The 16,381-nt window shown below is 55.8% G+C and overlaps 1 protein-coding gene across 3 annotated transcripts; it reads left to right on the plus strand.

Moving 5' to 3' along the window:
• Positions 1 to 2,568: 2,568 nt before the first annotated feature.
• On the plus strand, positions 2,569 to 16,375 carry KCNN4 (potassium calcium-activated channel subfamily N member 4). 3 transcript variants are annotated; one of them, XM_023535364.1, is made up of 7 exons: positions 2,961 to 6,604; positions 9,460 to 9,555; positions 10,785 to 11,212; positions 12,927 to 13,062; positions 15,190 to 15,300; positions 15,465 to 15,583; positions 16,009 to 16,375. In XM_023535364.1, exons 1-7 carry the CDS (start codon positions 6,371 to 6,373, stop codon positions 16,202 to 16,204), a joined length of 1,320 nt encoding a protein of 439 aa, XP_023391132.1. In that variant the 5' UTR covers positions 2,961 to 6,370; the 3' UTR covers positions 16,205 to 16,375. The 3 variants fall into 3 exon arrangements, with proteins under 3 accessions (XP_023391133.1, XP_023391132.1, XP_023391135.1); XM_023535367.1 differs by lacking the exon at positions 2,961 to 6,604 and adding an exon at positions 6,879 to 6,902; XM_023535365.1 differs by lacking the exon at positions 15,190 to 15,300 and having other exon boundaries at positions 2,569 to 6,604.
• The last annotated feature ends 6 nt before the right edge of the window (positions 16,376 to 16,381 follow it).

The following is a 16,381-nucleotide window of genomic DNA, read 5'->3' on the forward strand; positions in this document are numbered from 1 at the left end:
GGTCAAGGTACTGGCTATCTCTGGTATACCAATAAGGAGAGGGTACCAGAGACCCTGTTGTGACAATGGAAACCCTCCACAACTTGATCGAGGTGGCAGTCACACACGTGTACACACAGGCAGAACTGCACCGATCTGTGCACTTAAGATTTGTGAACTTTGCAATGTGTCATACCTCAACAAAAAGAAACAAAATTAAAAATCCAACATATAATTAAATGATATCATGTCTGGGATTTGCATTAAAATAACAGAGGAAGTGAGGAAGTGGGTGGAGGTGTAGATGAAATGCAATTAACTGTGAGTTGGCACCTGGTAAATGGGTACTCTTCTGTTCGCTTCCGTATTTTAAAGTTTTCCATGATAAAAAGGACAGCTAGCTAACTAGATAGATAGAACAAATACCTGTTGAATTCACAGAGATCCAGGCACTCCCTCCCTTCAGGACTCCGATGCCTACCTTCTCTAGGTGATCCAGGTGATCCAGATGCTCCAGGACCTGGGCCATATACACGACGGTGCCCTTTTTAAAGACTCCTCTGCCCTCACCAGCCTAATGGAAGTGGGAACCCAGGTCAGCACCAAGGACAGATCCAAAGCACTGGGTCTCAGAACCACAGACAGCAACTCAATTGGGGGACAAAAGATAGGGAAATACGGAAGTGACACCCTTCCCACCTCCAGGACAGTGCAGAATTGAAGGCGAGCCCATCGGAAGCACAGAACCATCAGAACAAGTGCATTCCTTCACTAAATATCCATCGAGCATCTCCTAAAAGCAGGCACTGTTCTGAACACTGGAATGGCAAGAACTTTGTTCTAATCAATCAGAAAAATAAAAGGGCAGAGTCATTTAGATAGTTCTAAGTGCCATGATAAAGACAAACAATGAAATGGGATACAAGGTTATTTATGGAGCCAGAGGGGCCTATTTTTGAAGAGGAGGTCAGGAAGAGACTATATTGAGCAGAGAAGTGGATGAAGTGAGGGAGTGATTCATGAGGAGACTGGAGGTGAAGGGAAAAGCGGGTGCCACGGCCCCGAAGCAGGAAAGAGCTTGGCACATTTGAGGATAAGCAAGAAGCTCAGTGCCATGGAGCAGAGCGAATGGAGGAAAAAGTTGCAGGAGAGGTTTGGGCACGGTTGCAGTACACACACAGAAAGAGACAGAGAAGGAGAGACAGGAAAATGTGAAAGACAAGGGGAGACCGAAAAAGTCAAGAATCAGAGGCAAAAAGATGAAGCAAAATGATACTAGCTGCAAGCCAGACAGTGCAATTTCTATCACCTATTCCATGACCTATTTCTATACGTTCTTATTCATATACAAATGCTTTTATTATGGAAAACTTCAAACACAAAAGTGAACAGAAGAGTATAATGTTTATTGTTATTACTGTGAAACAAACCATGTCAAAGTTTAGTGTCTTAGAACAAAAAGTGTATTATTTGTCATGATGTTGACAGTGGATGGGGCACTTCTGCTAGTCTCTCTGAAGGTTATTCATGTGACTGTATTCAGCAGAAGCTTTGAGTTCTCTTAAGAACTGGACTTGGAACTAGGCCAGCATCATTTCTGCTACATCCTATTGGTGAGAGTAAGTCCCAAGCCAGCCAGCTGGAAAGAGAAGGGACGCAGAGTGGGAGAAGCCATACGCCAGCACAGAGAGCGAAGGGGTTATTGGCGGCCAGCTTGGGAGACAATGGACCTCAGTGCTTGACACGTGCCGGGTCCGGTGTTGAGGGCTCTGGACATCTCACCTAATCCTCAAGCAGCCCTATGACATAGGCATCATCATCCCCACTTTACAGGTGTCACAGTGCACCCAGCTAGGAAGAGCAGAGCTACACATACACTCAGGTCTGTCTCTGAACCAGGCTGTATGTGCATTATATCCCACACAAAAATAACATCGGTGGCCATGTCGAGGCCTGAACCAAGGTCTCTCTAGTCTCCTAGACTGAGAGAGAGCTAGATAATTTAATGTAATAACATAGATAACGTTGAACTGTTGGAGAACACAGAGGTACAAAGGAGAAAATAAACAAAAACAGAGAAAGAAAAAGGAGAAAGGCAAAAGGCATGTACTTGGAGACAAAGACCAGGAGACAGAAACTAAGAAGGCCAGTGAGATAAGAACTGGACCTGGAACTTGGCCAGCATCATTTCTGCTGCATCCTATTGGTCAGAAGGACTCACGGAGCCACAACAAAAATGAGAGAGAGATAGACTGAACCGCGAGACTCCCTTTAGCCTGGAAGCTCCATGAGAAAAGGGGTTTTGTCTGTTTTGTTATTACTATACCCTCAATGCTTAGAACAGTACCTGGCACTCAGTAGGTGCTCTATATATGCTGACAGGAAACTAGGCTAGACAAGGAGGGCCTGCAGTTCCCAAAGACACCACTAAGTGGCAGTATCCTGATGCCCTGAAGCCACCTAATGCCTAAATCCAGAAGACTGCGGGGAGGATTTGCCGCCACAGGCCTCTGACTTTCAGGATGTCGTGCCCCCCTCCCCCAGGCTTAGCCCCACCTTCCCCTCCAGGAGCCCTGGGCGACGAGTGACCTTTCCGCCTGAGACACCCTCTTTTTCACTCCTCTCTGCCACCCTGCCCAGTTAAACAACCCTTTGTTCTTAGCCCCTTCCGGCTGGGCCCCAAGGCACCTGGATCCTTTCCAGGCCCGGAGATGGGGCTGGGACAAAGGTGGGGCAGCTGGGACGAGGCCAAGGAAAAGTTCCAAGGCCTTCGGAATCAGTTTTTCTGGTCTTCCTGGACCAGGAGTCAGGGCCTCTAGCCCCTCCTCCCCCAGAACCAGAAGTCCCGGCCCCCCGGCCCCTCCTCCCTCAAGCCAGGAGTCTGGTCACCCAGTCCCTCCTCCCTCCAGACCCAGGAGTCCAGGCCCCCAGCCCCCAGCTCCCTCAGACCCAGAAGTCCGGGACCCCAGTCCCCTCCTCCCTCAAACCGAGAGTCGGGCCCGGCCCCCTCCTCCCTCAAACCCAGAAGTCCTGGCCCCCAGAGTCCACACCCCCAGTCCGCTCCTCCCCTCAAAGTCCGATGCAGTGGCCCTGAGCCCCCTCCTCTCTGGACTAACCTAGGCATCGAAGTCCTGGTGTCCCGCCTCCCTCTCTCTCACAGAGACCCCTCTCTCCCTCCACTCCCCTCTCCAGGATCGAGACTAAGGCTGAGTCACAGGAAGCTCTGGGGCCTTGAGTCACCCCCACCGCCCAGCTCAGCCCCTCCCTGGGCTGGAGGGAGCTGGCTCTGCCGCCATGTGTCCTACCAACTGACCCCACGGCCCAGGACTTCAGTTTGGAGGCAGGTGTCCCCATCACTGGGAGCCCACCCCGGCACCTCCCATGTCCGGCTTTTGCTCTGTTTTTCTATTTTAGTTGTGGTCTCTTTGAAGACAAAATTTCTCTGCTCTAACTTCCATGTCTTGCTTCTGGCTTCTGCTTCCTCTTCATGTTTTGATCTCTTCTATCTCTTTGAATTTTTTTTAAAAAAATCCTCCTTCCCTCTCTCTCTTCCTTCTCTGTCTCGCTCTCTCTCCCTCCCCTCTGGCTGCACCACTCAAGGTCTCTCTGCCTCTGTCTCTCTGTGTGTGTCAGTTTTCACGGTGCCTGCACTCCAGGGCACAGCTGTCAGGGGGCCGGAGCTGGAGGTCTGTTCCATGGCCTCTGGCTCTCTCGGGGGGGGGGGCCACGGGCTCTGTGTCTCTGGCCCTTGGCCCCTACGTGGGGCTGGGTGGAACTGCAGGGGGCAAGGCTGTCCCCAGTTGTGCCAATGACCAGGAGACAGAAACTGAGGCAGAGACAAGTACGGAGAGGCCTAGAGAGACAGAGACAGAAAATGAGACAGAAAAGACACAGATGACGATGAACACAGAGGAACACAGAGGCAGAGAGGCAGCGACAGAGAGAGGATGAAACAGAAAAACAGAGAGGGACACGAAGTTGGAGACGGAGACAGAGATACCAAGAGAGACATAGAGACTCAGGGGCCCAGGGAGGCAGAGGCAGAGAGCGAGCCAGAGAGAGAAAGGAAACAGACGAATGGGCACAGAGAGCCAGAGATCCTTAGAGACGGAGACAGAAGAGGCGGAAAGAGACAAAGGCAGGTAGGAGGGAAAAACAGAGACAGAGGAAGACAAATGGAGACAGAAAGATGGACCCAGAGGCTTCCAGAGCAGGGGAGACTAAGAGAGGAGGCCCTCAGAACCGGGAGGAGAGGCGCAGAGAGACCGGTGCCAGGCCACAGAGGCGGCGGGTGGCAGGGGTGCCAGGCGCAGCCTTGAGAGTGCCCAGCGGCAGCGTTTTCTCTGAGCGACACTCGTGTGGCGTCTGGGTGCGCCCGGGTGTGTCTGTCACTCTCCTGCTGTGTCTTACCCTGCGCGGGAACCCCACGTGTGCCACGGAGCCGGGTGCCGGCGCAGGTTGTGTTTTTGTCACTGGGCGTGTCTGTGTGTGCGGTTTGGTGTCCCTGGGTGTGTCTGTGTGGGCTGTGTTGGTGTGTTGCCAGGCCTGTCTGTGCGTGTCTCATTTCCCAATAGCTGGCGGGTCCATGTTCCTGCATGACATGTGACACGGGAGGGTAAAGGGGTGATGTCTGTGTGTTCCCCCAAGAGTGGCTGTGTCACGAGGTCGGTATGTAATGCTGTGCGAGGTCTTGTGCCACACCAGTGTGTCCTCTGTGTTGCTATAGGAGGGTTTTGATCTGCGTCTAACGGAACGGTGTCACTTCTGTGATGTGGCACGTAGTCATAGCTTACACTCTGGGATCCCAGTCACCGTGCATCGCCCTGCATGGCATTTGCTGTTGTGTGTCAGTGTGTGTTGTGTCTCTTTCTGGGCACTGTGTGTGTAGAGTCGTGTACCATTCAGTGATATGACCCTATGTCTCACGTTGAGGTGTATGTTCACGTCGGGGGCCTCTCCTTTTTCCGCCAACAACACAGCCCGGGGCCCCACACCCAGAGTGTGTTGTGTTTGTGCAGTTGTGTATTACATTGTGCTGGAGGGTGTCCCCGGTGTCGTGTGGGGTGTTGTATTGGCTGTGTCAGTGGGTCACATCTGCTGTTTCATGTGGTGTTTGTCAAAGGTGGTGCTGGGAAATGTTATGTCACTGTGTTTGTGTATTTCTCTGTACGTGTCGTGTTTGTGTGGCCATGTGAGCCGGCCATGTGTGGCTGCTGCATGTGGTGCTCAGGTGTGGCTTTTCAGTCAGAGGCGATGGTGCACGTTTTACTTGTGCGCACACTGCATCTGGGCAGCGGGGTCCACGTGGCCTGCGTCCCCTCCTCACCCCGCCCCCCAGGGCACCATTCTGGGCTGTGTCCTGTGCGATGCGCCAAAATGTACCATCGTGTCTTACTCTGGGCGTGCGCTGCTTGGGATTGTGTGTGTGCCGCTGCCTGTGCCCGTTCACACTGTCCTCTGACCACACCTGGAATGGCACTGTGTACCGGGGTGTGTCGTGTCAGGGTGAATCTCTGTGAGTTGTGAATTGTTCTATGAGAATGTATGTTCGAGTCACCATGTGCATGATGTATGTCTGTGTGCATCTCTCCGTGTGCTGGGTGACTGGGGACTGCTCTGGGTGTGTCCGCGTGTGTCAGGTGTCATTCCATAGGTGTGTAATGTTTGGGACTCCGTGAGTGCTTTGTTTACGTAGATATGTTTTGTGTGGCATTCGGGCATTGCTATGTCAAACATATTGTGTGTTTGTGGAACACAGGATGTGTTGTGCTCGTGTAGCTATGGATGTGCATCGCCCGTTGTGTGGCATCTGGGTGTGGTTGTTTGTGTCAGAGATTGTTGTGCCCATTTTGACTGCAATATTTGTGCCTATGTGTGGGCAATATTTGGTGGCCATGTGTGCCACGAGGCACCGCCTGCCTTGCTGAGTGCCGGCGTGTGTGTCACATCATATGTGTGGTGTCTGGGTGTGGCTGTGGGTTTCAGAGCTTGTCGGGAGTTGTGAGTCACCCAGTGTAGGTTGTGTTGTGTGCCCGTGTGTATTAGGTCCTGTCTCCGGCCATGCTGTGTGTGAGGGTGTCCCGTGGTGTATGGGTGTGGCTGAGGGTAGGTGTGTATTATACAATGCAGACCGTTGTGTGTGACCATTGTCAGTGTGTCTTTATCCACGTGGATGCATGCCTCTTCCTTGCTCTGCCCCAAGACACACCCCAGCCCCTCCTTAGTCTGAGAAGGGGGGGTTGGGGAGCCTCCCCGCTGCCCAGGGGCCTCCCCAGCCCCTCCCTGCCCTGCCCAGCCGTCACCACCCCCCAGAGGGCACAGGCTCTGCTGTGCCTCAAAGCAAGAGCCCCAGAGCAAGTGAGCAGAGCAGGCCAACGACCTGCAAGACACAATGGCTGCTCTTTGCGTGCTGCGAGGTGGGGAACCCTGGGCAGGAAGCTGGCTGAGCCCCAAGACCTCGGGGGCCACGGGCGGGAAGCTGGTGACGGGCCTGGGGGCCCTGCGGCAGCGAAAGCGCCTGCTGGAGCAGGAGAGGTGGCTGGCTGGCTGGGCGCTGACGCTGGCGGTCATTGGCATCGGCCTCATGGTACTGCACGCGGAGATGCTGTGGTTCGGGGGCTGCCCGGTGAGTGGGAGCTGGGGGCCGGGACTCCTGGTCCGAGGGAGGAGGGAGGAGGGCCTGGGAGAGGAGGGGCTGGGGGCCTGGACTCCAGTTCTGAGAGAGGTGGGGACTAAGGGCTAGGACTGCGACTGCTGGTTTGAGGGAGGAGGGGGCTGGGGACCAAGACCCCTGGGTAGGAGAGTGGAGGAGGCTGGGGGCTGGATTCCTGGGGGCCCTCCACCAAAGGAAGGGAAGAAGGGTCTCAGCGTCTCAGTCGTGAAGGTATTGCAATTAGACAGCTGGAGATCCAGGATCCCCAGAGGTGGGTGGGGGACTGGGAGTCAGGGCCTGGGGGTCAGGAGGGTAGCTGATCAGATACTGGAGTCTCCCAAGAGCAGATTAGGGGGGGGCGGTAACCCCGGTTCATTGAAGGGAGGGCGGGAGAGAAACTAACGTCTTCCAGTGGGCAGCGGCTCCTTGGTCTTTATCTAAACTGACGCTTACCCACTGCTTCAGTGGCGGCAAATGGCAGAGGTCAGAAGAACCTGGCTGGGGTGGGTGTGGAAAATGGAAACGTGCGCATGCACGCGCACACATACGTGTGTACTCTCTCTCTCTCTGTCTCTCTGTCTCTCTGTCTCTGTCTCTATCATTAAGAAGCTCAACTTTCCAGAACCTATACGCTGTGTAGTCTGGGAAATAATGGAGGGTAGACTTACTGTACTGTCTGTCCCTGCTTCCCAGGGGAGGATGGGGCTGAGAGCCCAGGCTCTCGGATCTGAAGAAGGTGGCTTAGAGCATCTTAGGGGGCAGAGGGGCTGACTTTGAGGACAGCGTGAGTGGAAAGAGAAAGGGCAGGTGGGGCCGGGACAAGTCTGAGCAGACTCCCGGCACATTACAGCGCTGGTCGGGGTGGTTGATAGGGCAGATGAAGGGCATGGGTCAGAATCGGTGGCTTGAGGACAACGGAATTGCTCAACAGGAAAGGAGGCGTCGAGACTTATCTGGGCTAAGGGATGTGGAATCGGGCTGCTTGGGGGCACTGATGTGAGGATTGTGTTGGGGGGATTCCTGGAGGATGGAGGCTCAGCCTTGGATTTGGGGCTGAGAGAGAGGCAGGCAGCTCTGAAGTGACCAGGAGCCACACGGTGGGTCAAGGCAGGCCAGTTTCCTCTGGCCGGGGGGCCGAGGCGAGGGCAGCCGGCACTGAGGGGGAGGGGCCCCGAAGCTTATGCCAACAGGAAGCATGGCCAGGGCCTGACCGCCGCTCCCACGCTCCAGCACCCCGCCCAGGAGGGGAGGTGAGAACATGAGAATCCTGGCAGATAGGAAGGGACAAGGGGCTCACTCCTACCTCCCCCCTCAGCCTCTCCTCTCTCATTTCCTCCTTCCCCCCACTAGGTATCAGGCTGCTGCCTCCAGCAGTAGGACTCTGGGGAAGCTGCTCTAGCTCACTGAGCCTCAGTGTCCCCACCTGTAAACTGAGGATGAGGGTCGAAATACATGACCTTAAGGCTCCTCTTCAGCTCCCTTCCTATGACTGCCTTGATAACCCCCCTGTCCTCTCTCCACTTCCACCTTAATCTAATGAACTTATTTCACAGGGACTTAGACACCTGCTTGCCAGGGGGAGGGGCTGGAGGAGTGGCAGGTGCCAAACCCAGGAATGCAGGGGAGTGAGACAGATACCAGAGGGGGAGCAGGAAAAGTAGAGACCACCAGAGAAGTGGACTGCAGCGGGGGGAGGGCGGGCGGGAGGGGGGTGCTGTGTCTAGTGGGGTGGAATTTGGGACAAGCTAAAGAAAGAGACAGGAAATTGTGGTGCCAGAGAAGGATGAAGGGGTGGGGGAGGGCTGGGGACAACAGCACCATTGTTCGGGGAGGGGTGGAGGGGCAGGCCCCCTGGGGCAGGAAACTGGCCCTCTTCCCCTGCACAGAGCTGGGGCCCCGCCCCCTTGGGGGAGCTGGCAACATCTTAGGACAAACAGGTGTCTTAGGAGAAACCGGAGGGAACCCATGTGGTCCCCTGCCTATGACAACACCCCACAGGCAGGGCGCCTCCCTCCCAGCCCCTCCTATGGAATCCAGCAGTCCCAGGCCCCTCTAACTCTTTCCCTCAGGAATTCTAGATTCCTGCAAGGTATTGCGCACAATGAGGAGGAGAAAACCTTCTCCGTGGATTCTGGAGGCCATGTGCTTCTGCCAGATCTGCCCCAGGCTTGGGCCAGGAGGGAGAGCAGGAGGCAGGGGGAGAGGAGACGCAGTGGGCAGGACTGTGGGTAGAGGGCGTTCTCAGAGCTGGGTCTGGGTTCTCTCAGGGACTCAGTCCCCCGGATGAAGGTAGCGGGAGGGGTCACTCATTCCTTGGAGACTGAATGATAGTTCCTAGGCTTCTCTGGAATTGGGGTGGGGGTGGGACTTGAAGTTGCTTTCTAGGACCAGACCAGCTGGGCGGGCAGGGAGGGAGACAGGACACTGTCTAGAGGCCAGATGTGTTTCTAGACACAAAGCCCCATGCAAGCACATACCTGAGGAACTATTTTTGATGGAGAAGGGGACAAGAATTAAGAAGGAATGTGTGTTTCAGGGTCTCCCCTTAGGGATGTGGGTCTAAGGAGAAGAGCTGAGGGGGAAGGTGGGCACTGGCATCCAGGCCAGCGCTGTCCGGTTGGGAAGGAAGAGGGCACACTCCCTGGGGACCAGGTGGTTTTGAGACCTCCCCAGAACTGACACATCAGGAGAAACTGGGTCAGGGGCTGAAAGGAAAGGAGGCTAGGAAACTGGAGATTGAAAAGGGAAGGCTGTTTGGGAGGAAGGTAGAGGGTACTGACGGGGGTGCAGACCGGGCACCTCACACCTTTCCCTATCCCTCCCAACAGTGGGCGCTCTACCTGTTCCTGGTTAAATGCGTCATCAGTGTTTCCACCATCTTCCTCCTCTGCCTCATCGTGGCCTTTCACGCCAAAGAGGTCCAGGTAGGGCAGGCCCCGCCTTGCTTGTGCCCCCAGCCCCACCACACCCTGAGTTCACACTTTCCATCCTCCTCTTCCTGGGCTGAGTAATGAGGTTCCCTCTCCCTGAGATGCGTCCACACCCTCACCCACCGGGATGGGGCGAACCACGGACAGACACAGCCTCCTGGAGCAGCCCCCTCCCTTCCTCCATCTGCCCCCCCTCCAGTCTCCCCACACACACTCAGATGCTGAGAGCTCCAGTCCCAGCCTCCAGATCTCTGTCCTCCATCTCTGAGTCCCTACCTATCCCAATCCCAAGCAACCTGAGCCCCCAGGTATATGCCCACAGGTCCTTCCCCACTCCCAGGCTCCCCGCGTCTGTGCCAATATCCCCCAGACCCGAAGCCCTTCCCACCCATATCCCCCTCCAGTGTCATGTCTCACTGGGACACTCAAGTCCCACCCCTCCCCCTCCCAACCCACCCCGTACACCCCCAGATCCTGTCGTCCCTCCCCCATACCTTTGATTATGAAATGGGGGTTACTGGCCATGTGCAGTGATGTCCCTTGCAAGTGCCTGGTACATAAAAGGTGCTCAGTAAACAGCAGACATTATCATTACCAGCAGCCATTCACACAGTTCCGAAGTTCCGAGTGCAGGGTTTGTAGCCCAGCGGTACCAGCACACGCCTGCGGGACCTGGGCCTCGGTGTCCACATCTCTAAAATGCGGGTGATAATACTTTCCATCTCGCCGTGTTGTGAGCATTCATTGAGTCACAACGTGCAAAGGGGCTACGGCAGTGCCTGGCACATCCAAAGTGCCCCCTCAGTGTTAGCTGTTGTCAGCGCTAATGGTATGGTGATGACGATTACTGTACACGTGTCCTCAGAAAAGAGAAGAGACGATGGCTCCATGAGGTGGGCCGGAAGCTCCAGGGAGGCCAGGGTTGCTGTCTGTCCGCCTGAATATATAGAACAATCTGTGTCGCTCAGTGGGCGCCAAGCGTTCCAGGGCTGGAAGTTCTGGAAGTAGGCTGACACTAGAGGGGGAGGGAGAGGAGACGCGGGAGGGACGTCCATCTCAGGTCTCGTCCCCGCCCCCCACACACATCCCAAAGCCCCTGCCCCAGCGCTATCTGCCTCGCTCCCCCGCAGGGCGGGCGCGCCCCCCTTATCTCCCTGCGCAGGCTGGCCACGGCCGCCTGGCCTTCGTGTGACCCCACTTCCCTGTCTGTCCCCTCCCCGCAGCTGTTCATGACCGACAACGGGCTCCAGGACTGGCGCGTGGCGCTGACCCGGCGGCAGGTGGCGCAGATCTTGCTGGAGCTGGCGGTGTGCGGGCTGCACCCGGCGCCTGTGCGGGGCCCGCCCTGCGCGCTGGGTACCCGGTCTCCGTCGATGGCGACGCAGTCCTGGCCGGGGTTCCTGAGCCAGGGCGAGGCGCTGCTGTCACTGGCCATGCTGCTGCGCCTCTACCTAGTGCCCCGCGCCGTGCTCCTGCGCAGCGGCGTCCTGCTCAACGTGTCCTACCGCAGCATCGGCGCCCTCAACCAGGTCCGCTTCCGCCACTGGTTCGTGGCCAAGCTGTACATGAACACGCACCCCGGCCGCCTGCTGCTCTGCCTCACGCTCGGCCTCTGGCTCACCACCGCCTGGGTGCTGTCGGTGGCAGAGAGGTGAGGGCGCTGGGCAGAGGGTACCTGAGCGTCTGGAAGAACCGCTTACAGCCCCAGCAGCCCTTACAGTGCTGCAGGTTGGGGCCCCCAGGGACCAAGCAGTGGTGGGAGCTATTTGTTCCCACTCTCCGCCGCCCGGGGGGGAGGAACCAACAGGCCAGCCCCGGCCCTTCCTCCCCTGCAGTCTCCAGTCTCCCCAGGCACAGACAGACCCTTGGAAGCCCTTCCCTTCCCGCTTCCCAGCCTCCTGCTTCAGGTCCCCAGGCATCTATCTGTTCGGTCTCCAAACCCAGGCGCTGGGGCCCCGCCGAGGGTTGCATCGCCTTGGGGGAAAGGGGCACCTTTTCTGAATTGGCACAGATGCACTGCAGGAGCTTTCCCTGATCCCGCATGGGGATGATTTAGGGTGCTCTGGAGAATTCCTGCAGGGAACTGGTATGGGATTCCAGGCTGCGTGCTGAACACCATGCGACTTGACGCTGGGCCTGTACCCTTTCAGGGCCTGAGTGTCTGTCTCTGTCTGTCTCTGTCTGTCTCTGACACACAGAAATTGGGGGTGATCAGCCAGTGGTTCTGAGTGTGGTTCCGGGACCAGCAGCATCACCTGGGCACTTGTAAACCCCAATTCTCAGGCTTTACCCAGACCTACCAAATCCAAACTGCAGTGAGTGAGGCCAAGCAGCGGCCTTCACAGGTGGTTCTGATGCCCACTCCCGTTTGAGAACCTCTGGTTTAGTGCATCCGACAAAAGATACTTGAGGGGAGGCAGAGAGTGAGAAGACCTGGCTTTCTTTCTGTGCTCCTTTCTGAGCCTGTTTTCTCATCTGTAAAATGGGTCAATTTTACAAGTTCTACCATCTTTAAAGTCTCCCTGGCGATTCCAATCTTGCCTAATTTTGTAATCTTTCATCTCGCAGCACCTCAAGTTTTCCCATTTGGAAAACCAGTCAGGATCAGGGTCAATAAATGGTCCTCCCACCAAGCTTCTCATCTGAAAAGTGGGATGATGGGAAGGGAGTCAAATTTCTAAGTCCTAAGGCAGAAGTTCTCAAACTTCACTGTAATTCAGGATGAGGAGGGTGGTACTGAACAGCACAGACTCCGTCTCCACCTCCGGACACTGATTCAGTGGGTCTGGGGTGTCCGGGGCCCTAACGGGGGAAGCTTTCCTGGCTGACCCTGATGCAAGGAGTCTGTGAGCCCAAGATGGACAATTCATTCCGTGGTGGGACTGAAATGTCCCCTTCTAGGAAGTGAGGGGAAAGGAGGGCAGAGTCCCGCCAAGCCATTGTAGAGTCCCATCTTTTTGGTCTTGATAGGGCCACCTCTAGGCCAGACAGCATCTTTGTGGAAATTAGAAAAAAGGCACCCCCCCCTCCTTCCTCAGGGTAGATGCAATCCCCTGCCGGGGTCTGACAAGTGGACTTCGGACTGGGTTTCTGCCCCCTCTCAACCCCTCAGCCACATGCTCCGAATACAGCAGCCCTGGTGGCCTCGCTGAAACTAAACAGGCTTTAGTCCACTTGACCCGGGTTCAAACAAGCATCTTGCCCAGCTCACAGCAGGAAGGCCGAGCAGGCTCCCCAAAGCCCAGAATTTACTGGCTTTTCCTCTGAGTGCTTCTTGGGATTGTGTGTGTATGTTAGGAAGGAAGGTACAAATCTACGGGAACCCCTGGGGTGGGGTGTCACAGCTAACTCACCCTTCCCCACAGGCAGGCCGTTAATGCCACTGGACACCTTTCGGACACACTGTGGCTGATCCCCATCACATTCCTGACCATCGGCTACGGGGATGTGGTGCCGGGCACCATGTGGGGCAAGATTGTCTGCCTCTGCACTGGGGTCATGGTGAGTACGAGCCCCTCGGCGACCCTACCCCTAAACCAAACTGCTCCTCCCCTGGCCCCAGGAAACCAAGGAGCTGACACAGGCAATCAGGGACATCCCATGAAACTTGGGTGTCTGGACCCCCCACAGCCCCAGTCCCTCTCCAGGACACAGATCTCCAGCCCCATTTCCTTTCAAAACCCAGGAATCCGTTCCTGAAGTCTTTGCTCTCTCTGGAACCTAGGACCCCAGCCCGCATCCTCCTCAGGGCCACGGCCCACTGATTTCCCAGCCCATTTCTCTCCAGAATCCAGGAATCCATCCCTGAGCCCCACCAAGGCCCAGGCATCCTGCCCCCTCTCCTTACCCTCCTGATCATCTGGGACTCAGGCCCCTGGTTCCCCAGCTCTAGCTCCTCCAGGACCGAGGACCCAGGAACCCAGAATCCCAGCCTCCATCAAGGCTATAGAGGCTAATCACAGAGCCAGGCTGTCTGGGCTCAAATCCTGCTTCTGCCACCTCCTACCTGGGCGCAAGCCATATAATCTCCCTGGGCCTCAGTTTCCTCACCTATAAAATGGGATGCTGATACGAGTGTACTCCTCATGGGGTTCCTTAGGAGATTAAATTAATTAAAACATGTAAAGTCTCTCAAACAGTGCTCAGCACATAAGAAATAGTCAGTGGGTTGAAGTTTAAGGGTGGGGAGGCTGTTATTATAATGGGGCCTGGGCATCCACTGCTTCCACCGCAGCGCCTGTGCCCCCAAGGATGAGGCAGAGGCTCTCCAGCCCGATTCATGCCTCCTCCTGAATCCAGACACCCACCTCTTACCTTTCACAGACCCAGGGATCCAGTTTCCCCCACCTCACATCTTCATCCTCCCCTCCCCTCAAGGACCCAGTACCCAATGTCTCACACACACACACACACACACAGAGGTCTTTGTGACAGAAAACAGGTGCAGAGACTCGGCCAGGGAAACACTCCCAAAGAGTCAGGAACACTCAGGGCTGCCTGGTACCTCCTCCCTCATTTGAAGAAAGGAGAAACTGAGAGCGAGAGAAGGCGATTTGCACTAGTGCTCATAGACCACTCCTGGCCGAGAGGTCCCATGGTGCAGCGGAATCATAATAGCTACCTTTTGAGCACACGCTCTGTGCTAGTCTCTGGTATAAGCACTTCCCAGGTGTTAACTTACAGAACCCACAGGGTGATGCTGTGAGGACATGCCCATTTTACAGAGAAGAAACTGAGGCACCAAGAGATTAAGTAACTTGCTCCAAGCTGGGCTCGGAACCCGGTCAGTCCCAGAGATAACATTTCTACTAAACTGTCCGGAGTGGGCAATGGCTGAAACACACGGGGTGGGGGAGGCTTCAGAAGATCCCTTCTAACTCATGGGGGAGTGGGCAGGTGCCTCAGAGCCATTAGAATTTGATGGGCCCTCAAAGGATGAAGCCTGGGGAGAAGGGAGAATGAGCATTTGGGCCCCTGGTGCTCTGGCGGGGCTGACCTGTCTGGGAGGGAGGCTGAGCAGAGAGGAGGGAGGGGCCTAGATCTGGGAAGGCCCTGCCAGGCTGAGAAGTCTGGGGCTGTGGAAGCCTAGGAGGAGATTATGGTGAGGGGGCAGGGTCCTAACTGGGGTTAGATCTCCCTGGGGTCAGGGCAGGGGGCTTCGGAGGCCGGAGATGGTCCAGGAGAAAGAGGACAGGGCCAGAGCTGGGCGGAGGCCATGGGGGTGGGAGGAGGGTGAGGGACACCCTTGGTGACCGGATGGCCAACTGGGTGTGAGCAGTTGGGGGTACGGGGGAGTACGGGATCCCCCGCAGGAGCCAAGGTCTGTCCCTTGCCTGAAACCAGCCCTTCTCCCCTCCTCCAACACCTTTAACGAAAGAAAACATTCTGACGGTGTAAACACGAGCACAGAAGTTGGTCTCAGACATGATTTCTGATCCTCGTCCCACCCTTCGGAGCTGTGGGACCTTGGATCTTTCTGAGCTTGTTTGCTTGGCCGTCTACTGGGGTGGCCATGCATGCATTCTGTGGCTGTTTAGGAGGGTTTGAGGAAAGAGCTAGTGGCACAGGGCTGGCCCTAGAGAGCCCCACAGCCCTTGTGTCATTGTGTCATAGTGCCTGTGTCCACAGGGGGTCTGCTGCACAGCCCTGCTGGTGGCTGTAGTGGCTCGGAAGCTGGAGTTTAATAAAGCAGAGAAGCATGTGCACAACTTCATGATGGACATCCAGTATGCCAAAGAGGTGACTACAGGTCTACGCAGGAGACCCAACCCTCTACCACTCCTCCCTCAGACCCAGGAGTCCGGCCCCCAGCCCCTCCTCCCTCAGACCAGGAGTCTGGCCCCCAATCTCCTTTCTAGAACCTGTGAGTCTATCTGCACTGACACTGTGCCACCCACCCCCAGATGAAAGAGTCAGCTGCCAGAGTGCTCCAAGAGTCCTGGATGTTCTATAAACACACACGCAAGAAGGACGCTACAGCTGCCCGCAGGCACCAGCGCAAGCTGCTGGCCGCTATCAACACGTGAGGGCCGCTGTGTGTGTTTGTGTCTGCACAGGCACTTACCCATGTGCACCTGTGTCCACATCTGTCTACACGGCATATGTGTGTGCATATGTGCATGCACACCCATGTGTGATGGAAGAGATGTCTGCCTACACCTCCTATGATTCTGTGTCTGTGCTGGTTGATTCTGCATGTCTCAGTGTGTCTGTGGGTCCAGGTGGCTGTGTGTGAGACTGGATACCTGGGTCTCTACCAGGGAGGTGGCACCATGGATGCACCCTCCAACCGCACCCCCACCCCCGCCCCCGCCCCTTCAGCTCCTGGCAACTTTTGCTGTTTGTATTGTGTCTGCATGGGTCTGTCCTTCCCCACCCCTCCCCCAAGCTAGGGCTACATCAAGGACTAGGCATATAGGAAAACTGACCACCTATTTCTTCCCACAGGTTCCGCCAGGTGCGGCTGAAACACAGAAAGCTCCGGGAACAAGTGAACTCCATGGTGGACATCTCCAAGGTACCGGAATCCGTGGGAGCGGGTCTGAGAGAGGAGGGAGGCTGGGCCTCAGGTATGAAAATCTGGCCCTGGAACAGGGAACGTTGGCCAGGGCCTAGCAAACGTGGGCACTCATTAAAGGTTTGAAGTTGAATAAATGAATGATGCAATACGGTTTCTCAAACTCGTTAAGGTACAGACAGATCCCTTTTACACTAAAAAAAAAGAAACTGCACAGAGAACTCCAGTGTTTGGCTTTAAATTATTTTTATTGTCGAGTTACTTACATGCGGACGGATATAAAATTCCTTCTAACTCTGACTT

Source organism: Pteropus vampyrus, unplaced genomic scaffold (genome assembly GCF_000151845.1).
Source record: "Pteropus vampyrus isolate Shadow unplaced genomic scaffold, Pvam_2.0 Scaffold138, whole genome shotgun sequence".
Classification (NCBI taxonomy): Eukaryota; Metazoa; Chordata; class Mammalia; order Chiroptera; family Pteropodidae; genus Pteropus; species Pteropus vampyrus.

What these genes read in the sequence shown, in the direction of transcription:
- KCNN4 (XM_023535364.1), top strand. Translation starts at nt 6,371, where the DNA reads ATGGCTGCTCTTTGCGTGCTGCGAGGTGGGGAACCCTGGGCAGGAAGC. An exon ending in TTCACGCCAAAGAGGTCCAG is followed by an intron (nt 9,556 to 10,784) that starts GTAGGGCAGGCC and finishes CCCTCCCCGCAG; the next exon opens with CTGTTCATGACCGACAACGG. An exon ending in GTGCTGTCGGTGGCAGAGAG is followed by an intron (nt 11,213 to 12,926) that starts GTGAGGGCGCTG and finishes CCTTCCCCACAG; the next exon opens with GCAGGCCGTTAATGCCACTG.